General features: G+C 41.9%; 1 protein-coding gene across 2 annotated transcripts; it reads left to right on the top strand.

Moving 5' to 3' along the window:
- Window positions 1–380: 380 nt before the first annotated feature.
- On the top strand, window positions 381–15,576 carry LOC138111638 (protein mono-ADP-ribosyltransferase PARP11-like). 2 transcript variants are annotated; one of them, XM_069017764.1, is made up of 8 exons: window positions 381–657; window positions 3,847–3,975; window positions 4,074–4,194; window positions 5,416–5,491; window positions 8,693–8,765; window positions 8,853–8,983; window positions 12,590–12,741; window positions 13,167–15,576. In XM_069017764.1, the coding sequence occupies exons 2-8, from the start codon at window positions 3,850–3,852 to the stop codon at window positions 13,478–13,480; spliced, it is 993 nt and encodes a 330-aa protein (XP_068873865.1). In that variant the 5' UTR covers window positions 381–657; window positions 3,847–3,849; the 3' UTR covers window positions 13,481–15,576. The 2 variants fall into 2 exon arrangements, with proteins under 2 accessions (XP_068873865.1, XP_068873876.1); XM_069017775.1 differs by lacking the exon at window positions 381–657 and adding an exon at window positions 667–771.
- The last annotated feature ends 9,966 nt before the right edge of the window (window positions 15,577–25,542 follow it).

Genomic DNA, 25,542 nt, shown 5'->3' on the forward strand with positions numbered 1-25,542 from the left:
GGGATTGGGACTGGGCCGGTACCGGTGCTGACACGGTGGCACAGGTGCCACAGCACCTCCGGGCCCTGGCCCTGGCCCTGGCCCTGGCCCTGGCCCTGGCCCTGGCCCTGGCCCTGGCCCTGGCCCTGGCCCTGGCCCTGGCCCGCCCCACGGCCGCGGCCCCGCCCCCGCCCCGCCCCCGCGTCATTTGCATGCCCGCCCCCGTCGGGCCAATGGGCGGGGCCGCCGCGGCGCTGGCCCCGCCCTCCGCGGCCGCCGGTAACGGAAGCGCCGGGAGCGGAGCGGGCCCCGCGCGCCCGGCCCGCGCCGCGCGCCCGGCCTGTGGGGAGCGCGCCCGGTGCGCGCGGCCCGTGCGGTGAGTGCGGGCGGGGCGGAACGGCCGCCGCCCCCGCGCCGAGCCCCGCGCCGAGCCCCGCGCCGCGCCCCGCAGGCCGCTGCCCGCCCCGCCCCGCCGCACAGCGCGCTGCCAGGTTGGGCACGGGGGTGGGAGGCGTCGGCCACTGTACGTGTAGGAGCGGCCTGCGGTCCCGATGGAGGAGTAGTGGTTCTGTGCTCGGATCGGTCGCCGGGCCGTGCCCTTGAGCGCCAGTGGATTCCGCTCTGGAGGGTTCGGTTACGGGTGTGATCGCGACGGTGGCCCCCGGCTGCACGGAGCGGGTGCGTGGGGGCGCAGGTGGGAAGGGCATTGTCATTTCACCGTGTATCCCGTACTCCTGCTAATGCTGTTCCTTCTCCTCGCCTCACCTCCCGGGCCCTGCGGGCTCACCTCAGGCAAGTCTCCTAATCAGGTGTCCTGTTCTCTAAGGAAGAGCCAGAGATCCCCTTAGCACTGCCTGTGTTCTCAGCAGGGTTCTGTGCCAAGTCGATGTTTGTAGGTAGAGCCTTTGGCAATAAAGCACGATGTGCCAAGTGAAGCAGACAGCGCGGGGTCCGCAGAGTAGCCCATTGGGATGCTGCTGTGGTTTTTATCATGCGGGTGGTGAGACCCTGGCACAGGTTGCCCAGAGAAGCTGTGGATGCCCCGTCCCTGGGAGTGTTCAAGGCCAGGTTGGACGGGACTTGGAGCATACTGGTCTAATGGAAGGTGTCCCTGCTCATGGCAGGGGGATTGGAACCAGATTGTCTTAAAGTTCTCTTTTAACCCAAAGCATTCTGTGACTCTACACACTGTAAAGCATGTCTATCAGTCGAACACAAAGTACTTCTGGAAAAAAGAGGAAGTGCATTGCCAGTACTAGTAAAGCCATTCAGTCACAGCGCACAAGAAGTGCTTTTCCTGTTTAGGAGGATGTTTTTCCTGAGAAACTAATTTAATCTGAGCTCTTCTGGTAACTCCCAGACCAGTAGAAACAGTGCTAATAATGGGGGTTGGGAGCCTTCTCAAAATGCTACCTGATGCTTATAAATGGTGTGCATTTGATTTTTTGAATTAATCAGTAATTCCTTCAAACATTTTGGATTTGTGTCACCTTTGATAACAGCTCTCTTGTTTTTATGGCTTTAGATGTTCATGCCTTAAGGTCTTTCCTCCACATTTCTAAAGTATCCTGAAATCTACCTGCTTACTCTAGACTTTGTGACTAGGGGAATATATGTGGATTGAATGTAAGATTTCTGAAAGCATGGGAATAACTATCTCCTTACTAAATGGTTTATTCTGGAGGCTGAGTTGCGCCTGGAGGACTCTGAGAGTGTTGACAGGCACAGATAATCATGCCTTCTCTGCTTGTGAAGGCGTGTCCTCTTGTTCAAAAGGTGTCATTGATTTGATTGATCAGAGTCAAGGCCCTGAACTGACACTGGGAGGGAGCTGAGTTCTGACCATTTTAGTGGAAACATGAGGAAACAAAACATTACCAAGAAAAGCCTGAATTGCTTTCCTCAGCTTTAAAGAAGGGCAGATTACCTCTGCCTGCTCTCAGTAGGATAGAACATAGCCAAATACTTATCCGAGAGGAAGAATCAAGCTGAAGGGGAAAGATTTTCATCAAAAGATGTTGGCCATCATACCAAGTGAATGGAGGCTTTGTGGCTGCTTGCTGTGGGTAATAGAAGAGACACTGACAGATGCTCTGTGAAGTAGAGAATGGTTTTCTTATCTCTTTCAAAATACTTTTTCTGTGCAGCTGATGCACCTTTTGTGTAGTGCTGCTTGAACTTGAGGCAGCAATCCATGTATGTAGCCTTGGGTAGGCTTCCATTTTCACTGAAGAAGGTTTGCCCTCAGATTCTGCAATTTGATGATGTTTTGGAGATCCGCTTGTGATTCCCCTGATCTCTAAGCATCTAGATTTTTGTAACCCCTTGGAACTTTTGATGATTAGAATACAGCCTCTAGCTATTACCACAAAGCTTTCTCAGATTTTTTTTTTTCAAACAATTCCAGCAGGCTAGCTTGGGAAAAATGGGGGGTGAAGGGTAGTGCTAGAAGTGCCTCCTGCTCTGAACTGCTGCCCCAGTGACACTGGCCAAAACAGGGATGCCTACTTTTAGTCGCCAGTATTTGTCTTCTTCAGGTCTCTCTTTTTTCTGGGTTGAAGTGACCAGGAAACAACTGAAGCCTCCAGGATACTAACTGCACATTGTTTGACTTGTGCTGGAGGGTGTTGTTTCACTTCTTGGAAGAAAAAGTGAACTTGAGGACATATTTGGGAAGAATGCCAAAGTGTTTTGCTTAAACAGTTAGAGTGGATGAATTGTTGACCTTTTCTGGGAGTGAGGCAAGCTTCTTTCTCTGAAAGATTCCCTGAAACTTAGAATTTTTGCTTGGGGAGATTATTGCAGAAAGTTGACACGTTAGGAAGTACATGCAAGTAGAGGTAAGCACTTTCAGAGTTTTCAGGATTTTATTGACGAATGAAGAATGAGCTGAAATCTGGCAGGGACTGTTCTTCTAAAGGTAGTCTGGCATAGCTTTTGGTAGGCTTGAACTTGTCTAGCTGCTTTTTGAACTGCCATAAATTTGCAGCATCCACACCGTACCATGAAAAGAAATTCCATAGGTTGCCATCTGGTTCATGAAGTTTTTCTTTCACTTACTTTGAACTTGACGTGTGCAACCTTCGATAGGCGTCTCCTCTGTATGTCAGAAGAACATGTGATTCTTTATTCCCTATTTGGTTTTGTCATGATTTTGTAGACCTCTGCTATATCCTTTCCTCAGTTCTTTTTGTTCCATCCCTCAGAACCCCAAGTGTGGTAGTCATTGCTTCTGTGGGAGCCACTCTGGCTTTTGGTGTGAACCTTCTCTGTAAATACAAGTACAGAGTACCAGGAATTTTACTGTGTCATTTTTAGGTGGGTGCATTGGGGGGAAAATTCTTCATGCAGCGTGAAGGAATAATGTACTGGGGTCTTGCACAGTTAAATAACTGTATTCTTTGTCTTAGTTTTAGTTTTTTGTCTTACAAATTTTGATTTCCAGTCTGATTTGTTCACTGCTGGTGAGTACCTAGTGGATGTTTCCATCAAGCTTTTGGATGTAACCCCAACACCTCATTCCTGAGAAGTATGAATGAAGAGCCTGTTGTATATTTCTGAGTGGCCTTGATCCTACAACCATCAATATGAAATTTAGCACCTCTCTTTGATCACATAAAGCCTATAGCTCATACTTTTACTGTCACACTTTACAGACAATTAAGAGAATTTTGAAAATGTTTAACTAACTTAAGGAATAATACTGGATAAGTAGCAAATTGAGAATTTTTCTCTGGAAGAGAAAGAACAGATCTGTCCTCAGCCTGATAGGATTTTTTTTTTTTGGTAGTTATTGGAAATGCATCTTATTGTGTTTTTTTTATAAATTTCTCTAAACTTTTTTTTGGTATTGTGTGAATATTTCAGGAAATGCTTCAAGGACCATCAGAAGATGTGTTTGCAAAGATGGAAAGTTCAGTTGAAGAGATGGATACCTCTGATACCCAGTGGGGCTGGTTTTATTTGGCCGAGTGTGGTAAATGGCATATGTTTCAGGTAAATACCTATGAAGTTATATTGGCTCTGATGGATTCCATACATCAAATTGCTTATTGCTGAGTTTGTCTAAATGTGCTCTTTCTTTTATTTTGAAGACTGACTCAAACAGTCACTGCTCTATTAGCAGTGAAGATATTGAAAGGAGTTTCCGAACAGACCCTCATGGATCTCTATCCTTTACCACTGCAAAGTTTAACTACACACTGGACTTTTCAGGTATGTGTCTTTCCAAAGAGTAAATTTAAGTAATGGAAGGTCTCAGATACACCAGTACATTTGTTCATTCAGCAGGTTATTATCCTCATATCTGGTGCGAAAACATGATTGAGAATGTCTTTTGTACTGGAAGGTACATAGGAGTTTTTAGAAACAGCTGCCCTGTTACATTCTTTTGTGTAGTTTATTAATAAAGTAGCATATCCTGCTTGCTTCAGCTGCAGTGGCACATAGGATACATCTATTGAACTGGGAAGTTTGAACCTTTTTTTATTAATGTGCAACGCCAGTAAGCTTGGAAAACCCCTTCCATTCAGTCTGCGTAAGAAACATTGCTGTGAAGGAGGCTTCCTGCAAAATACTGGCTTCAAAGTGATTTAATAATTCAGCAGGTAGTTGAAGCCAGTTCTGTTCTCAGAATAACAAGGAGATAGGCAAAAGGATTTCCTAGTAGATTGGAAAGATCTCATTTATGCTGTTCTTGTAAATTACAGAATATTACAGGTTTCTAATGTATGTAGCTAATTATAAATGTAATCTGTTCTTTGCTCAAAGGTGTGTTTTAATAATTTTTTTGTTTGTTTTTCCATTCATAGATTGTTTATTTTCTGATTAAATTACTAAACAGCTGTATGCTTAAATATAGGAAATGAAGGAAATAAATGCATATTCCAGTATATGTATTCAAATTTCAAATATTTCAAATACAGAAAGTGGGGGCTGAGTAAAACAGCAATATACTGGCAGTAAAGTCATATCTAACAATACAAGGAGTTTTATGCTTACTTGTGTTGACATGTCTGTTTATAAAAAACTACGTTTTGCATCCAGAATAAATACACTACAAGCAAATGTTGAAGAACAATTTTTATGTTACTGTCTGTAGGTCACGATGTCTTACATTAAGGATAGTGTATTCTTTGTCATCCCATTAAAGTCAGTGAAAGTTTTGCCTGTGATTTAGTGGGGCTGAATATTGGATGAATATTTTAAAAATAAATGTTTTGTGTCTGTAATATTTGGACATTTTGCCAACTCATATAAATGACAGTGCATTTAGAAACATTTATTGAAAATGCTGATTTGTTACTTGCTGAAATAGGAATTCCTGTCAAGTAACTCAGGGTGTAGCAACATTGTTTTAAAAAATGACACTTAAATGTTTCATATGCTGTAGATGAATTCCCAAAACTTTCATCCTAATTCTTGTTTTATGCTCAGTGATGAAACAAATCAACCTAACTACCCTTAAGCAGCGTCCAATAAAGCGAGCTCCCTTTGCAATCAATTCATTCAGGTAAGGAAATAAGAGGAAGACTCCTTATTTTTATTTTATTCCTGATTCTTCTAAGTAAAATGAAACAAAAATGTTTTATCTTTATTGTTTATATTTATTTGCTTTTGGAGTCACTTGCTCTGAATACCTGTAGAATCAAAATTGCTGCAGGGAAGCAGCACCAAAAAATGGAATAGTTTGATCCATTGACTTCATAAATTATTTAGAAGTATTATTGTAACAGTAAAAAAAGATTGAGTTATATTTCTTTACTCATTTGCTCTAAGATGACTAGGAGTTTAAAAAATTGTCTTTTATGAGTCTAATGGCTTTAGATTGTCAGCTTCTTGCCATTTGATCTGTCATTAGATGTAAAGCTGTGCTTAAATAAATCTGGTATTCAGCAAACAATAAACTGAGCTATGCAGTGTTACTGCCACAGGTGAAATTTAGTACATGAGATATCTGGAGTTTTTTCCCCAAATAGTTTCTGAGAAAAATTTTAGATCTGAATTGTAGTGTGGTTATACATTCAAAAAGAAATTTGTCATTTGTCATAAGAAATGTAGTAGCAATCTATTTACACTAACTTTACCTGTTTTTTTGAAGTGTCAACATTTTTTTCTGTAGATATTTGTTACAGTGTGGATACTGCAACACGATGTATCAGACAATGAGGCCCGTGGAAAGAAATAGATATGGACCGATTCTTGATAGATGTTTCAGAGATGTTTATTTCTCCAGCCGCATGGCCGGGGCTCTGCTGAGGAACTGAGGCAATCACAGGACCGAGGGTCATTGCCCGCGCAGGGGAACACAAAACAACCAATGGGGAACGAGGCTGACCAGGGGCAGGGAAACCCCGTGCCTCCCCTCCAGGGCCCCTCTCCCAGGACCACATGGCAGGGGGAGGGTCCCAACATTTCACCCGTTTATTTTTAACAAAAAGAGATTTAAAACTTAACATTGAAAACAACTGGATAAACATGAGATAAATAAGCCAAAGTAAGCCACCCTCCTGAGTCTTTAAATGTCCAAACAGATTCTCTGGAACATCTTAAGGCTGACAGAAGGGAGACAGGACTCTCCGGGCATGCTTTGTGGGGAAACTGAGGCAGGAGAGGGTTTCTTCTATTTGTACCTGTTGGAACACTAAACAAAAATAGTTAATTTCTTTCCTCCCCCTCTTCATCCCCCACTCAGCATTGGAAAGGGATTTTTGGGGAAACAATTGGCAAAGGCATGGTTTTGTGAGGGAAACCATGGGTGAAAAAACGGATTGGGAATACACTGGCGGTAATAGGATATAGGATAAAAGGGAAAGGTGGGATTAGGAAAGGGAGACTGTAGGGGGGGGCTTATAATGGAGATATTGTCTAACATGACTACGATTTTTAGCATATATACTGCCTTTTACAGAAACAGTCAGGCCCAGTGACCTCTGCTGCTTCTAACCCTTTTCTACCTTGTACAATTTTGAGCTCCACCACCTCTCCATCTCTCAACCTTGGGATGCATTTTTCAGGGTTATTCTTTTTAATAGCAGTTCTATGAACGAATATGTCTTCTTGGTTGTCACATCTTGTTATAAAAGCGTAATTTTGTTTAACATTGTACCATTTTACTATTCCTAAAACCTTAGCTACGGTGATTTTTTCCTTTTTCCAAGTGGCTGCTGTTTTCTGTCTTGCTGAGTTTTTGCTTTCTCTTTCGCTTTTGCTCGCTCCCATGTTGGAATTGGCAGGGTTGCTGGGGCTGCTTGTGCCTGTGTGCTCTTCCCGGGGTCGCATTCGGGGCCACGTGGGTCGGGCTGCTCAGCTCCCCGCGCGCTGCCGCTTCTGCTCTCAGCTGTGCTGCTGCTGCCTGGGGCCGGGCCCACGTCTTGGCCAGGCCCCCGAGCGATGACCCCCCCGTGCCCCGCTCCAGCGCGTGTTCCGGCTGGGCGCGGCTCCGCTCCGCCGCCGGCCACTGCCCGCGTGCCGCCCCTCTCGGTCGGGCGTTCACAGGGCTCGCTCCACCACGCGCTGCGCGGGGCTGGGCAGGCACCGCCAGGTCCCGCCGCTCCTGCCGCGCCTCGCTTCGCCACCAACACTGTGGCTCGCGCTGCTCCACCTGCACATGGGAACTGCCTCGCTGCTGCTCGCAGAGCGCTCGGTGCACGTGGCCGGGGTCGCACAGTCCCTGAGCCAGGCTTCCCTTCACCAGGACACAGCTGGCATTGCTCAACAGTCTCGGTAATTAAATAATATTCACAAAAATACTCTTCCATTGGCATATATTTTGACTCAGAAATTAACTGTGTCCAAACGGTCTTCCAAAAGTCTTTGGTAAGAATTAAATGCCAAGAAACGTAGAAAAAGTTTTTAAACAACCACGAAAGGAAATGTTTCAGTTCCTTTTGAGCTTGAATCAAGCTAAAATTTACAAATCGTTGTTCAAGAATCTTTTCAACTTTAAGAAAAATGTCCATATGCAGCTCTAAGAGCCAAGAGTCTTTCCACAGTTCCTCCATAATTTAGAGATGGAATAGCAAAACAAAAACAAGAAGAGAAATCCAGAGTTTCTAGAGTTTACTCACAAATCAGTCACTGTAGGGATCAGGGATTGTTCTGCTCGCATTCTCTACCATTTGTTACAGTGCGGATACTGCAACACGCCTATCAGACAAGGAGGCCCGTAGAAAAGAAATAGATATGGACGTATTCTTGACAGATGTTTCAGAGATGTTTATTTCCCCAGCCGCATGGCCGGGGCTCTGCCAAGGAACTGCTCAATCACGGGACCCGAGGGTCCTTGCCCACGCAGGGGAACACAAAACAATCAATGGGGAACGAGGCTGACCAGGGGCAGGGAAACCCCGTGCCTCCCCCCAGGGCCCCTCTCCCAGGACGACATGGCAGGGGGAGGGACCCTGACATAAATTTGCTAAATAGTGCATACAATGATGTGGCAATTTACTTTGTTTTTTGAATAATTGCATTCAGTACTCTTATTTCTGTGTGATGACATTCTTAACTTTCAGGAGATTTCTTTTAGTCCCAGTTTTAATTCTGAAGAGCTTATGTATGTAGTGCATATGCTTAAATCACTCTTTAGTAGCTCTGTATACACTTCATGAGGGTTTGCTTTTTTTGCCTACTGTGTTGTTTGGAGCAGGAGTTTGACAGGAAGAAAATGCCTCATGTCTTTGAAGTGATGTGTTTTTACCTTTTTTGTTTGAAGTTTCATCTGTGAAAATGAGGCTATCCCTATGCCTTCACACTGGGAGAATGTAAATACTGAGGAGCCATACCAGGTAAGAGTTGATATACAAATTGGTCAAAAACATGTGACAATGAAATAATGCATTGAATTGAAATCGTACTAACCTCTTTTTTTCCAGCTTATTCCTTTGCAAAAGAAAACAAATGAATATAATGAAGTTTCTAGTCTCTTTGGAAAAACAATGGATAGCCACCGAATTAAAAGAATTAAGAGAATACAAAATCTAGACTTGTGGGAGTTTTTTTGCAGGTGAGATTATTTCTAAAACCAACAGTTTTAGGACTGTTTATGGAGAAAAGTTTTAAGTCATGCAGCAGAAATATGTTTAATTGTTTTTATTATTAATGAAAATTTTTGTTACTTTTTAACATTTAAAATTTTTCTTATTTGTCATTTCTCTCTATTCAAAGTTTAATTTTCAAGACTCTGTAGCTTCTATAGGTACAGAAATGTAATACTTGTAGAAATGCATTAGATAAAGCTGTAGCACAGATAATGTGTTAAAAATGTTCAGAATATCCATGTGGTAGATGCCCATGATCCTTACAGTGAAGTAAAGAGAACAAAAATTAGCTTTTTGTAAAATGATTCCTTGAGAGGTTTGTATTATTTTAATTTTTACTGAATAAAGCAAGTGAATATTTCTGTCTTGTTGGATTTTTTAACTTTATGAAGTGTAGGACGGAATTAAGTGTTGAATTAACACATATTCATGCAATTTCTTTTAAGTTTAATGTGCTACAAAACCTTGTTCAAAGTTCTTGGCTTTTCCCTCTTCATATTGTGCTGGCCTGGAAGAAGTAGGAAGTGCCCGATTTGGTGTCCACTTATTTTGTGGTGTCGGTCAAGCAATTGTACATGACAAATGTTATTTGTGTATCTTATAGGAAGGAGTACATACCAGAAGGTTTAAAGATGTTTTGCAGTAATAAAATCATCTAGACTAAGTTAAACAGTGAGGAAATAACTAACCAGATGTATATTAAAATTTTGCGTAAGTTACATGATTTTTTTTTAAAGATATGTCATTTATTGTTAATTTAAAGCTATATCATTAACGTGTGAGGAAGTGAATTTCCTCATACATGTTAATGGTTAGGAGAGTTATCCTACTTTTAATTAAGTTTCTTTTATTCTTGGAGGAGTAAGGAAGGGGGTCAGCAGAACTGCTGCCTTGGACTTCCAGAGATCAGACTTTGGGTTGTTCAGGAGACTGTTCGACAGGGTCCCTTGTGAGGCAGTCATGAGGGGCAAAGGTGTCCAGGAAGGCTGGATGCTCTTCAAGAGGGAAATCCTAAAGGCTCTGGAGCAGGCTGTCCCCTTGTGCTGAAAGACAAGCAGGCAAGGAATAAGATCATCCTGGCTGAACAGAGAACTTTGTCTGGAATTCAGACGAAAAAGAGAGTTTAGAAGGGCCAAAGCCCAACTAGAACCCAATTTGGCCTCTGCCATAAAAGACAATAAAGATGTTTTTAAAAATAAATCAGGAACAAGAGAAGGGCTATGGAGAATCTTCATCCTTTACTGGATATGGGCAAAACAGTGACAAAGGATGAGGCAAAGGGTGAGGTACTTAAAGAGTGAGGCAAAACAGGCATTAACAGTAAGATCAATTGTTCTCTGGGCACCCAGACCCTGAGCTGGAAGACAGAGACAGGGAGCAGACTGGAGCCTTCATAATTCAAGGGGAAGTGGTCAGTGACCTGCTACACCACACAAGTCTATAGGGATGGATGGGATCCCCTGGAGTGTACCACAGGAGCCAATGAAGTACTCACTGAGCCACTTTCAACCATTTACCAGCAGTCCTGGCTCACTGGGGAGGTCCCAGTTGACTGGTGGTGAGCAAACGTGATGCCCATCCACAAGAAGGATTGGAAGGAGGATCCAGAGAACTACAGACCTGTCAGGCTGAGCTCTGTGCCAGGGGGGTTCATGGAACAGCTCATCCTGAGTGCCATTACACAGCATGTACGGGCTAACCAGGGGTCAGGCCCAGCCAGGATAAGTTTAGGAAAGTAGGTCCTGCTTGAGATGACCAACCTCGCCTCCTTCTATGACAGGGTGACCTACTAAGTGGATGAGGGAAAGGCTGCAGTTATTTTTTACCTGGACTTCAGTAAAGCTTTCGACACTTTTCCCACAACATTCTCCTAGAGAAACTGGCTGCTCATGGCTTGGACAGGTGCACTGTTTGCTGGGCAGAAAACTGTCTGGACAGCCAGGCCCAGGGAGAGGTGGTGAATGGAGTTGTGTCCAGTCAGTCACAGGTGGTGTCCCCCAGGGCTCAGTGTTGGGGCCTGTCCTGTTTAATATCTTTATCCGTGGTCTGGATGAGGGGATCAAGGGCACCCTCAGTCAGTTTGCAAATGACACCAAGCTGGGTGGGAGTGTTGATCTGCTGGAGGGCAGGAGGGCTCTGCAGAGGGGTCTGGACAGGCTGGATCCATGGGCTGAGGATTGTATGAGGTTTAATAAGGTGAAATGCTGCGTCCTGCCCTTGGGTCACATGGCAGTGCTACAGGCTTACACACACTGGTGAAGAAATTATTGCCTGGTAGTATTTTACAAAGAAATAGGTATTCCAGCATTTCAAATTCACTTATTTCAGTGTCCCAGGTAGGAAAGTTGAAAAGCGGATGATGCTTTTAGTCCAGCATCTCAGTTTGGAGTTGTGGAGGAGTACAGCAAGTAAAAAAAGGTGTTGGTCAGTGAGATTGCTGACCATTTTTAGTAAAAGCTTATGTGCTTACATATGTACAGAGAGCATGTCTCTGGGTATTTAGTCTTGCTGTAGGTTTTGCCTTTTATTGAGTGAATTGGCTGAATGAGAATTTTCTCAATGATGGATAAAGTTAATTTTGTTGAACTGGATTAGCTTGTCACTGGTGGTGGAAAGTGCGAAAATGATGCTTTTCAGAACAGTTGGACTCCCCGATTTCTGTTCCAAATTATCAAAGTGTCATGTTGTGGCATTCCTGCATTCTGCAGATCCAGATTTCCAGTGTGTCTGGTATATTCTACTACTTAGGAGGAACAATTGCTGCTTATACTTAAATGGTTTTGAAAAAGTGTTTTGTTTCATTGATAAAATAAGAGATTACATTTGATCAATGCTTGAATGATTATTTGCATCACTGTAGTGATCAGAACACATTTGCCTCTTACAATAGTTTCCATATTAATGACAATTCTAAATTAGCTTTATGAAATGAACTGGTCAAAGATAGTAAAGGACTGTTACAGAACATCTTTTGAGAATTGATTATTTACTTTTTCTATAAATTTGTTCCATTCCCCTGTTTCAAGAGAAGTTACTTCAGGCTACATTTATATATTGTCAGAGATCAGCAGCCAACAGCAGGGGGCTGGTGATGGAAGAAATTTCAGGTGTGTAGCATAACTAGCCCTTAGATCAGTTTTTGCTGGTTTACACAGGTAATAGTACTTTATAATCTACCAGGTTTTTTATCCCTTCCACCATGACATTGAAATAGGTGGAGGGAAGAAAATGTGCAAAATTACCTTTCTTTTAAAAATGCATCTGCAGAAAATGACCATGCTGAAACTAATAACAAATGAACAATGTTGATAAAATTGGTGTAGGATGACCTTTTTTCCAAATCTTAGACTATGTTGGAAAATAGTTCCACAGCATTCAGAAATGTGTGATTTCTAAATATGTACTTTAAGAATTATGACATGTTTAAAAACTAGAGTCATCTAGGTACTTGTAAAGTGAAATGTGTTAGGTCTGTACCCTCAGCAGTGCTTTCACAGTAGTAATTTAGTGTGTTTGCACAGCTATTTATTTATTATGTGCTTATTTATGTATTTATTGTGTGTTTTCTGCAGGAAAAAAGCTCAGCTGAAGAAGAAAAGAGGTGTCCCAACGATTAATGAGCAGATGCTGTTTCATGGCACCAGTAATGAATTTGTAGAAGCAATATGTATTCATAATTTTGACTGGAGAATAAATGGGATGCATGCTGCTGTGTATGGAAAAGGTAAGTATTGTTGTCGCATACAACAGTGGTAGTGTTAGCAGCTCAACATTAAGTGTTCCCTGTAGTGTGTACTTTATGATGCATGCCTTTTGTTTACCCAAGAGCTGTTTAATACAGCTTTGCTTTTATGGCAAGTGTAATTAAGGATGCAGTAAGGAATGTAATTGTCACAACTCGCTGGTAGGACCAGGGAGCATGGGGAAGGGATGCCCAGCAAAGTGGTGTTGATCACAAGACAATCTCCCTGCTAAAATGTTCACACTAAAAATATTTGGTCATATTGTCATAATCTAATAACAACAAAAAAAATATTGTTAATGGACATAAAAGAACTGACATTTTTCATCATCTTGATTGCTATGCTCTAGTAGTCAAGCTGTCATGGTAAGAATGTCATCAAATTTTCTATGTTTTTTATTTGAAAGGGACCTATTTTGCAAGAGATGCATCATATTCCAGCCACTTCTGCAAAGAGAGCATGAAGCATGGAGATACTTTTCAGATTCATGGTGTGAATCTGCAGCCTCATCTGCATAGACCAGATAAAGTCATGTTTCTTGCTCGTGTATTAACTGGTGACTATATTGGTGGTGATTCAAAATACATGAGGCCTCCTTCAAAAGATGGAAGCTTTGTGAACTTGTACGACAGCTGTGTGGATAATACCTGGAACCCAAAGATCTTTGTCATCTTCGATGCCAACCAAATCTACCCTGAGTACTTAATAGAATTTTGTTAAGTTTGAACTGAGTATTGTTTGTGCTTTTTTGATACTTTTGTTCCTTTTGTAAAGACAACAACATAGAAACATGATGCATGAAAGAGAGGTGAAAGAAAAGCTGGCATAAATTTATGGAGGAGGGAAGCTATTAAATATTTAAGAGAGACTGGTGAACTGTTTTTAAAAATGTGTAAACTTTACTAATGCATTTTTCAAATGTAGAGACTATTACAAATCTGAAGTTGCTTGGTGAGCCTTAAATACATTGAGCATTGGTAAGTTTTCAAAGGCAAGATTTATGTTCTGATTTTCTAAAGTATATTAGAAGTGGTAGAAATATGCCTCTAATATAGTATGCATATGATGAAACTAATCTTTTATAAAGATTGCCTATAAAACATAAAGTAAGAACAACAACAGCGAAACCCCAGGGGACATGGCTATGTGTGTGTGTGTCTATGTTCTGTAGTACATGTTGCTTTGTTTGGAGTTCTCTTAGTTTGGATTCTAAACCTAAAAAAACCCGAATTTACAGCTCCTTCATCAGCTTCCTCCAGATAAAGTTCAACAAAGCTGTTAGGTTTAACTTTATGTACATTTTACTGTAAGCTTCAATTATATACTGGAAAGATTACAAAACCCTTGCACTAGGATTTGACTGTTGGTTTTGATGGAAATGAGGCCCATAAACTTGTGGTTGTTAGTTATTTGGTATGTAACTGTTGGGCTCACTGTTGGGTATCAGCAGTGCCATACACCTTTCTCAGTTCTCCTATGGAATTTTTGCCATCTTGTTACAGTATTCATGTGCTGCTGTGATTCCTGTCTGGTCAGAGTTTAAGATGCACTCAGTGCTCATGTACATGCTGTTACTGAAGACAATGTTTAGATTAACTTAACTGGAAAAAATACAGTTAAAATAACAATGAAGATTTCAAAAGATGTCATCCTTTAGTTTTTAAAGACTGTAATAGAAAGCTTTCCGTAACAATTGTGTAGACCGGGTTTTCGTAACTGGTATGCTTATAAAGTTAAAGAGTATTTTTCACATGTAGAAAGAGCAAAAGGGACAATATTTGGGTAAAGAACAAACCTGAGTACCTAAACACATGAAGAGGCTGAGGAAGGAGCTGTTACAGTGAAATGTACTGACGTGTTAAATGATTTGGTATGGAATTTGTGTCTCTAGTGTTCTTTGTTAAATGACCTAAGTAGCACTAACGGACAAAGTCAAAGCTGAAACCTTTCCAGGCTTTTTCTTTGGCTACGGGCAGTAACAAGTCCCTGTAGAAACAGTATATAATTGTGGCAGATGTAGAATGATCTGTGTTGGTTTGTTATAGAATTGTTAATGGACTTTTTGGATCAAAGGCTATGTTTAAAATGTATTTTATTTAAAAGGCACTGCAGCTGCTAGCATGGCCAGGTCTGCTCAAAGTCATACTAAACCGGTGGAACTGGAAGCAGAACATGACAACATATCTGGCATCATAACTGAGGACACAAATATCTCCTCTTCTCCTGAGTGCTGTTACCATTGCCTGTCAGTGGATCTTGCACAAGTTGTGTATCTGTTTCTGTTTGTAATTTCATGGCAATTTTCCTGTCCCTAAACCATTTAGGGCTAAAATGCATTTTCCTTTATTTTAGGAAGTATGATTTCTGATTCCGCTTGGGAACTCTAGGTTCTACTCTTGTAGGTGTGATTTGTGTTTGATTCACTACTACACTAGCTCTGCAAAAGGCACTTTGTTCCCCCCATTGTATGAAATAATAGCAAATCACGCAGGGAATTTGTGTATTACTGACTCCCTTTTATTTTTACACAGTATTCTACAGAGCATACATTTTGTGAAACTAACAAATACATGTGCTGTTGTTCCTTTGATTTGGTCTTTTTTTTTCTTCTGAGGTCTGAACAGACCTTTTTAGTTAAGAAAACGGAAGTTTCTTTTTTAGCATCTCATGGACACAAAGTACCATAATCTTTACTGATCTCAGAGACTTTTCCTATTGTTTGTGTCGTGGTGTCTTGTTTGTTGCTTAATTCGAATTGAATGGCACAATCTTAATCTTACTGCACAATTGAAGTTTTACCTCTTCTTTCAATGTTACACATGTTCTGCTTTTTGGTGTCTGTTTTTGTGCTGATGAATTTTGTTATTGAAGATGTCTGTAAAATAACCGTCCTTTTTCTGACAGGAGGAGAGCGATTATTATTGCAAGCAAAGTCCAGAACTGTACAAGTAGCCAATACAGGAAATAGTTGGACTTAATAAAAGGAACAGTGAGAAAGAAAGGGAGGAAAATAATTTCTTGGCCTGTAGAGTGTTAAAGAAAAGAGAAGGGATCTTGGTGTGATTCTGGGGAAGGAACCCTGCTGCTTTCTGTTACTGTTTCATGTAGTGAAACTTTGTTCTCCATTTTGGTTTTACACCTGTGCAAGAGAGCATGGCATTCTCTTACGCGTCTTGATCTGAGGTAAAGCTTTCTTACTAAAACATTCTTGTGGCAGAATGTTTTTATATGAGCACAGCACTTCAGGATGACATAGAAAAATAAGATCAGCTCATACTGGCCTCCAGGACCAGCTTTGTTTTTTACAATGGGTGTGTGCTTCAATTATTGCTGAGCAGATGTCATTTCATCCAGAGCAGTTTGGGACAGTGTCTGCATTCCAGTTCATTTACAGGGTCAGTTTGCACAAACTCTCATTTTTAAGTTAGAAGCTGAAGAAAAAAAATGGATACAGCTCTATTTTTTAATAGATGTCCCAGCACACTCCTATCCAGGCTAGATGTGAGATATGTAATGTGCTGGCTGGAGTTAGAAACTTAAATTTCAGGAGTACGTTGGATGGCAGTTCAGCTGGTGGCTTGAGGACAACTCTTACCCTTTTTAAACCTTTATCAGCACAGAAGATCATAGCAGGAATGCTCAAGTGAGTCTGTGCAGTCTACATAGTGGAAATTACTTTCAGGAAGATGAGCACATGTCAGTCTTAAAGTTCCTGTGGCCTGAATGTCCATCAGTGCTGTAACTATTTTTAGGCACTTCCAAAACAGTAGACTTGCAAAACTGTGTAGGGCTGCTCCAGTATAGCCCTCTAGTCTTCACAACAGATGGAATACTTTGTAATGTATTTGCTTCTCCCAAACTTCTCTTACTTTTCTCTGCTGCCAGAAACTTGCAGAATTAGTGGTGAAGTTTAGAGGCATAATCTTTGAGCAAGCAAAATAAGAATGTGGTTGCTTGGCTGCTTTTTTTTTTGTTTTGTTTTGTTTGTTTAACTGAGACAGATGACTTCTTTATAGAAAAGCCCTCTGTGAGCAAGCCACACTAGTCAACTGAATTTTTTGCAAAATGTGTGTATTTCATAGCAAATGGACTGGGGGATCCTGGCCTAGGTGTTAGGCTTTCCAAATCTCTGGGTGATCCAGCTTAGAGTTTCTTGGTGAACATGCACATGCCCAGGCCCACCGACACTGTGGGAGGCGCAGACTCTGCCCTCACCACAGCTGGCACCAGGCACACAGGCACTGACCATGGTCCCACGCTGAACTCCCTGCTCACCTCACTCGTGTCCTCCCAACAGCTGTTCTGGGGAACTGATGCTGTTCCTGCCCCAGTGGCTGCACATTCAATCCCCCTGCTGGCTCCAGTAGCTCGCATGGAAACCCCACTCACTCCAGTCACTGGTACCACAGGCCACGGGCACCCACCCCCCAGGTCTGACCCCAGGAGGTGGCACTAAATTCCCCACATGCACACAGAGGCTTGACAACAGCTGGCACAGAGTCCCTGCAGTGTGTTCCCAGGGGACACAGAATGAGCATACACAGATGCCTAAGGAAAGATTTCATAAGACAGAAGAAGCAAGGCCAGACTGCACTGGGCAGGCACAAGGCTTGGCCAGACAATTGTACTGACCAGCCCCATTTCAAAGCCAACTGGCCTCTCTTACACCCCTCCTTGTTAAGCCCCTTTGTTCGCCTCGACTCTGCCTTCCCCTGTTAATCCCCCACCCTATGGGTGTGTGCATTGATTCCTGCACCCCTCCCAATCTGATCCCCCAATACCATTTCCAAAGTCCAGGCTGAAATAAACTTTCATACACTCTTACATGCCTTTATCAATTAATATGACTGACCAGGTTTGGTTCTCATTACTACTTCCCTTATCATGTCAGCCAGGTTTATCCCCATATTTTCTTGTTCTTGGCTTCCTCCTTTTCTTGTTGTTCCTGTTGTGTCAGAAAAGGTAGTAGAGAAGTAATCACTCTCCTTCCACATACTCGTACAGATAATTGTGCCACAAAACATGTTCAGCAGTTTTGGTCCCACATTTGTCCTAACTTGGGGATTTAGTTGGAGAGGTCACATTTCATTCCTATGGTAATGAATAGACAAAAGATAGGCAAGTTGAACAACACCAAGCCTGGAAAGCTGCATGTTCTTTTGAGTGTATTAATTGGAAAGGGTTCACTTGAATGTACAGAAATAGGAGGGTGTTTGGTGTGTGGTGCAATAAGCAAAAGAAAAAAAAATTGCAGTGTAATAGAGAGTATAAGTATGGGGAAAGGACCCATTCAAGTAATCAGTTCCATGGAATACCATAAGATGAGTTTCTCTTCCTTGTGTGCTTTGAGCTGTTTAGAGTTTGATACTGCTGTCATGTTGAGGATGGCAAACTGGGTGGTTCTGGCTGTTTGCACACTTATTTGCAGACATTTGAAGATTAATTTACTGATACTACTTTTAGAATCTTTTGCAAAAGAGATTGTGACTCCACTGCTAGAAATAACTGAAGCTGTGCTCTTCTCAGCTATTGACTTTATTAACTAGAAATGTCATTCATTTCTGTATTTGTATTTTGCCTATTGCCTTTGAACATCTTTGAGGTGGGTTTTTTTCAGTATTTTCCTTTCTAGAAAAACTTTTTTTGCAATTAAAGAGGGAGGAAAGAAAAATAGAAAGGATAAATGTATCCGCATTTGGAAGCTGCTGGGTCCATGTCTGGAGGCTGTGCAAATCAGGAAGGCAGGTAGTGGAAATGACATTATGTTTCCCATCTGAAGCCAAGAGCAGTTACATCCATTTCCTGTTTCAATAAATGCCGAAGTTAATTTAAATGGAATGAAATCATACTGACACCAAAAAGAACAACTTCAAATGTTTCTTATGTTCACTCAGCTTCTCCACTGATACAGGAATTTCTTCCCTTGGATTCATAAAGCAATGTAATATATAAACCAATACAGGCAGTGAGCATCTGGCTCGTGTCCAGGTTTCAGGAACAACATGGCCTGCTCACCTCCCTTTTCCTGTTCCCATGCTTTGCTTGCATTCGTGTTGCCATAAAGTGAAACAGACGAAATATCTGGATCATTGATAAAAACTAATTTGGAGTGGGAATATGCTAATGCAGTTTATTATATTAAGTGATGTGTTTGGTCACAGACTTGGAGGTGACCAAGTAGCTAGTACATGTAATCTTTTTTTCCAGTCAATATCTACCTTTGAGCTGGTGAAAGTTGTCCAAGAAAGTAATCCCGAATGAGAACAGTTGGTGCAAATAAGCCTTTCAAAGGATGATTGGATACTGCACACTCTGTGTTATTGTCTATGTATTAACTAGGGGGATTACTTTTAAAAGACTTATTTCTATAAAGGGACTGGCTGCCACAAATACTATCATCACAGATTTTGTTTTAACACAGCTGTTGAGAATACAGTATCCCTGACAAAGCTCTATCAGCTAATTACTGCATGTTTATGAGAGTGACTTAAATAGCAGCTCCAGACTGATATTTTTTAATTGTCTTGGTTTTTATTTTTAGTATAAGAAATATGACCCAAAGCAATGGGATAAGACAAGGACAAGAGATGGAAAAGCTGGGGGTAAAAAAAAAATCAATGGGAGAAAGATGGTTACATAAGTGAAATGGTGCATGAGTGTGCATGTGCACTGTGGCCAGGGACTGGATGGAAGAAGGGAAGAGAACATAAGAATATTATTGCTTTAAATCTGTCCTTTAAAATTTTTAAACTCAGTTTTCATGCTGACGATCTTCCTGGATGTTTGGGCAATGTTTATATATTCCCAGTGGGCTGGAGTATTGGATGGAGAGTCAGGGGACTTGCAGTCAAATTTTCATGTCTCCTGAGACATTGTGATGAGAGAAGACTTACAGAAGTGGTGCACAAATGATACAGAGCTGTCAGAAATAAGAGATACAGCTACAGCACCTCTTCCGAGCACTGTTGCAAGGAGCATGGAGATAGCAAAGTGTTGCAATCTGCTGTAAACATAACTGGCTGGCTTTTGGCTTCACATCAGGCCACCATGCTTCCTGAAATATTCCCACTCTAGTGCATCTCTTCCACGGCAAGTGTGTGGTCATTAATTTACTGTATTTAATTGATCACTGTAATGTGACAAAAGGGTCAAAAATGTCATGGTTTCTGTCAACAAATCGGAGAAAACTGTGCTATTGTTCTAAATTGCTTCATGAAGCAATTGATTTCTGGAAAGAAACTGTCTTCTGTTGTGTATTACATTAGGTATTGCAATAGATATCCATGTTTTTTGGCCTTTAGCTGCTATGGTGGTAAATATGACCGATTTTCAAATTTCAGAATATAAACCTGTGCTGTCTCTTTATAAAAAAAACAGGTTTCTATCAAGCATGCTCATAAAGGTGGTGAGTTTCTGAAAGGTTTTCTTTAATGCACAAATCCCTCACTGAACAGAATTTAATAGTCCATCTATGAGAATTGCATTCAGTAAGACAATATAATCCTCTTTTTAGTAACTATTCATTCAAACTGAAAATCCCTAAGTGGAAGGTGTGTGTCTAATAGAGCCTTGAGTTATCAGTGCACTTCAGGGCTGGAATCTATGTAATGCTTCATCACAGATGGACAGCTTGTGGGCAAAAATACACAGTTTACCACCTCAGCACAGCCGTGGGGGGAATTGGTAAGGCAGTATATAATTAATGTTGGATTTGATCCAGGATACCTTTCCCATAGGAGAGAAGATCGAGATTTTTAGTGGCAGTGTTTTTAAGACCGGTTTATGGTTCAGCAAACTGTGGAATACTGAGTAAAATTAGAACTGTATCATGGCACAGACTGAGAGAGAAGTCCTTCCACTGTATTGCTGGCTCCACATCCTCACAGTGAAACATTCTAAAATGGTGTTTCCTTTTTAAAATAAAAATTAAATGCTAATTCTTTTCAGTTTGAGAAATATGAAGAATGTGGCTGTAAAATGTGATAGGAAAAAAAAAATACCAACATGAAGAACTGGTTTTAATGTTCCCCTGGGAATGTTGTGGTTTTTAATATTTCAGAAATGGGTTTGCTTAGCCCTGAGGGAAAGGGATTGGAAGAGCATGATAGACATGAGCATGCACAAAGACTGTATGTTCAGTATTAAGGGGGAAGAAATAGGTCACTGTGTATTAGATAGCTCGTTTGGTTTCCTTTAAAGCCACATGAGATAGAAAGTGCTGAGCTGCAGTTAGGAAGTTGCCCTGTCTTCTGAGGGACAGGGCAAATAAGCAGTGTAGAAGTCCTGGCTTTGTAAGCTATTGGTATACACAAATACACCTGTTAATTCATGCTTTCTTATGGAGCTGATGGTGCCTTACTGGAAAAAGTGCCAGTTTATGCAACAGCTCTAATTATTCATGTGCCGATGCTGAGCTGCACATGGCTTAAGGAAAATGTTTTTAATGCGGGTTATATGGAAAGAAATACTTTTCTTGTTATTTTTTGGTAGTTTATAATACATTATGCCCAAGAATGGTCCATCCCAACACCCAGAAAGTCAAGCAAAAGTATCAAAATGCCTTCATGGATGAACAAGGAGCTCCTGACTGAACTCAGACATCCAAAGGAAGCACGCAAATGGTGGCAGCACAGAAAGGTGGCCTAAGAGGAAAACAGCAATGCTGCCCTGAGCTTGCACAGACAGGATGAGGAAAGGCAAAACAGCCAGGAGAGGAAACAACAACAATGAATTATTCAAGAAGGAATTGAGGGATATCTCTAGTTCAGCTGTCCTTGTCATTTTGGAAGATTTTAACTTCCCAGGCATCAACTGGTTAATATCATACAGTGGACACAAACAGGTCCAGGAAATTGCTGAAGTGTATGGAAGATAACTTCTTGGGGCCGGTACTAAGGGAGGCACTGAGGATAGGTGCCCTCCCAGCTTTGCTGTTTGTTACCAGAGAGGGTCTCAGGGGTGAAGTGGTGACTGGTAGCTGTCTTGATCACAGTGACCATGAAGTAGTTGTGTTTCAAATAGTTGGTGTTTGGAGAAAAAAACACCAGGAAAACTTTGTCCCTGGATATGGGAAGAGCAGATTTTGGGCTGCTGAAGGAGTAGCTAGTGTGGACCCCTGGGGATCTGCTTCTGAAGGTGTTGGGGTTCATGAATGCTGGTCACTTTTTAAGAGCCATCTCTTAAGAGAACAGGAGCAGGCATTTCCAAAGGAAGGGAAGTCAAGCAAGCAGTGCAAAGGGCTGCCTTGGCTGAGCAGGGATCTTCTTACAGAATTTAGGCAAAAGGAAAGGGTACAGACACTGGAAGCACGAACAGGCAATGCAGAAGGACTAGAGAGATCCTGTTTGGCACTGCAGGGAGAAAATTCATGCAGTCAAAGCTTGACTGGAGTTCAAGCTGACCAGCGCTGTGAAGGACAAAAAAGGCTTTTTAAAATAAATTAACAGCAAACAGAGAATCAAAGAGAACACTGGTCTGTTGATGGACAGGGTGAGGAACTCCACACATAGGGACATAGACAAAGCATTTAATGCCTTCTTTGCCTCTGTCTTTAACACCGATGATGGGCCCTAGGATCCCAGGAGCCCTGTGTTGGAAGACCAAGACTGAGGGGATGATGAACTCCCAGCTGTGCCTGAACTTGTTCAAGAGTAGCTGTTCAAGCTGGATGCACATAAATCTATGGAGCCTGATGGGATTCATCCCAGGATACTGATAGGGCTGGCCAATGTTATCATGGGACCTCTCTGCCTTATTTTTCTTCAATGGTCTTGGGAGTCTGGAGAGGTCCCCAATCACCTGGAAGCTGGCAATGTTTCAGGAAGGGTAAGAAGGAAGACCCTGGTAATTAAGATCCTGCCAGTCTTACTTACCAGTGCCTGGTAAAATTACAGAGAAGGTTTTTTTCAGAGACAGTGCAGTCATTGATTATAGTGAGCACAGGTTCACAAAGGGAAAGTCTGGCTTAACCAACTTAATTTCATTTCATTATAAGGTCACGCACCTAATTGACCAAGGGAAGCCAGTAAATGTGGTGCTTTGGGATTTTACCAAGCTTTTGATACTACTCTGAATCAGCTGCCCAGCACAAAGCTAGACAAATCCATAATCTGTTGGGTAAATGGGGTTACATCAGGCTGGCAGCCAATCACCACCGGCATTCCCAACGGCTCAATTTTACAGCCAGTGCTCTTCAATGTTTTTATAAATGATCTGGACACAGGAATCAAATGTACAGTAAGTAAGTTTGTCAATGATAATAAATTAGGAGGAGCTGTAGACTCCCTTGAGGGTAAAGAGGTCCTGCAGAGAGAGCTGGAAAGCTGAGCCGTCACCAACTGTATGGAATTTAACGAGACCAAGTGCTGGATTCTCCAGGTGGGACACAGTAATCCTGGTTATTCACACAAATTGGAGGACAAGAGACTGGAGAACAGCACTGTGGAAAGGGAAGTTGAATATGAGCCAGCAGTGGCAGTGGCCTGGCAGCCAGGAGGGCCAGCTGTGCCTTGGGGTGCATCAGGCACAGCATCACCAGCCGGGCAAGGGAGGGGATTGTCCCGCCCTGCTCTGCACTGGGGTGGCCTCACCTCGAGTGCCAGGGGCAGTTTTGGGCACCACAATAAATGAAGGATATAAAGATATTGGAGTGTGTCCGGAGGAGGGTGACAAAAATGGTGACAGGTCTCAAAGCAAGACTTAGGAGGAAGTGGCTGAGGTTGCCTTGGTTTGTTTAACAGAGAAGAGAAGGCTGAGGGGTGACCTCATCACAGTCTACAGCTTCCTGACCGCAAGCAGTGGAGGGGAGGGGCTGATCTCCTCCCTCTGGTGACCAGCAACAGGACACAAGGAAATGCAATGAAGCTGCACCAGGTAAGTTCAGATTAAACATTAGGCAAGGTTTCTCCATTGAGAAGGTGGCTGATCCCTGGAACAGGCTCCCCAAGGAAACTGGTCGTGGCACCAAGCCTGTCAGAGTTCAAGGAGCATCTGGATGATGCTCTTAGTAGTATGGTTTAATTTTAGGTAGTCCTGTGGGGAGCAGGGATTTGGACTCGTTGATCATTATGCATCCCTTGCAACTTGAGATATTCTATGATTCTAACTCTATGGAACCTGATGGGATGCATCCCTGAGGGAGGGAGCTGGCCAGTGTCATTGCAAGTTCCCTTGGAGTGGAGGAGTGTTTCTGGCAGGATTGAGGAAGATGATCCTTCCCTTCTACTGAGCACTCAACCACATCTGGAGTGTTGTATGCAGTTCTGGGTTTCCCAGTACAAGACAAGTATGTACTGGAGTGAATCCAGAAATCGGTTCCTAAAATGATTAATGCATTGAAACATTTGAGAAGGTACTGAGAGAACTGTGATTGTTTAGCCTTAAGGAAAGAAGGCCTGGGAGGGAGTTTTATCAATGTGCATAAATACTTGGTTGGAGGGTACAAAGAAGACAAAGCTAGTCTCTTCTGAGTACTGAAAAGTGGAAGGACGAGAGGCGATGGACACAAATTGAAATACAGGAAACTTCACTTAAATATAACAAAACAATCTTTTTACTAGAACAGATTGTCAATGAGGGTTGTGGAGTCTCCATCTTTGGAAATTTTCAAAATCCAGTTGGACAAGGCCCTGGACAACCTGATTCTGCTGTGAGCAAGGGGTTGGTTGGAATAGATGCCAGGCAGATGAATTCCATAATTAAACTTTGATTTTTAGAAAAGTCTTGCATTTACTTCTTTCAGCATAGCCCAATCAAATTCATACTGCACTGCAGGTGACATGAGCATGAAGTCAAACATGTATCTCCTTTACTCTGTCAAGCAAGATGGCTCTAGAGCTGGTCAAACTGGAATACCTCCAGTTTCCGGTCACTTAATACAATTTCCATTTTACTGTAAATTTCTGGTAAAGTTTACTGTAAATCTGAAAATTTCTTGCAGTATGTTTATGACTCCAGTTTTGTAACTTTTCCTCTGATCCTTGAGCATAAGGATGGAAAACACAATTTTGAATGTTAGTATGAAATTCCCTCAGGGTGGTGCAATTTCACAGGCAATTAAAAGCTGCATTAGAGTGAAAAGATAAAATAGGCCTGCTACTGACAGCCTAATGCAGAAGAAAATGCCCCTTGCATCCCAGCAGTATGATGGCTTTGCAGACTGAAATAAACACACATCACCCTAAATAAACTGTGAAATACAGCCTGTTTTATTTAAAGGGTGGTGGTTTTATTTTTATATTGCACTTGGCATTTCCTGATTTAAGAGCTGCAAGCTGTCTTCTGCCTACCACATGTTTCTGTTTGTAGTTCTGGCATTTGTATAACCCAGTGGTAGAAACTGTCATCCAGTTTCTAACTCACTGTACATTAAACATAGCAGTCAGAAGGATCCTAGCTCCAGACAATATGTTTTGCACACCAGTATTTTTCAAAATCTCCTGCTTTTAGTCCTTGAAGAAAACCAAGTGAGTTTGTATCTGGATTTCATAGAGGACAATTTTAGACCTTATAAAAGGGTTTAATTCTTTCAAGTGTTCCATTTAGCACTGTAATTTGTGTTGCAGTGCAATCTGTGTTAAGAAGTAGATTCATGCCTATGCACATTTGTTCTTGGGCTGTTTTGTCTCGTTGCAGTTAGCGTCACAGACTCTGACATCAGAGTATATGAGTTTACTGCTTGTCAATCCACTTACTTCAGGAGAGAGATACAGTAATGAATTTGATTCTGCCTGTTCATGAAGGACAAATTGTGGCTGCTCAAGTCCATTGGGGTCTTTGTCTCC

Source organism: Aphelocoma coerulescens, chromosome 1 (assembly GCF_041296385.1).
Source record: "Aphelocoma coerulescens isolate FSJ_1873_10779 chromosome 1, UR_Acoe_1.0, whole genome shotgun sequence".
NCBI classification, from domain to species: Eukaryota; Metazoa; Chordata; class Aves; order Passeriformes; family Corvidae; genus Aphelocoma; species Aphelocoma coerulescens.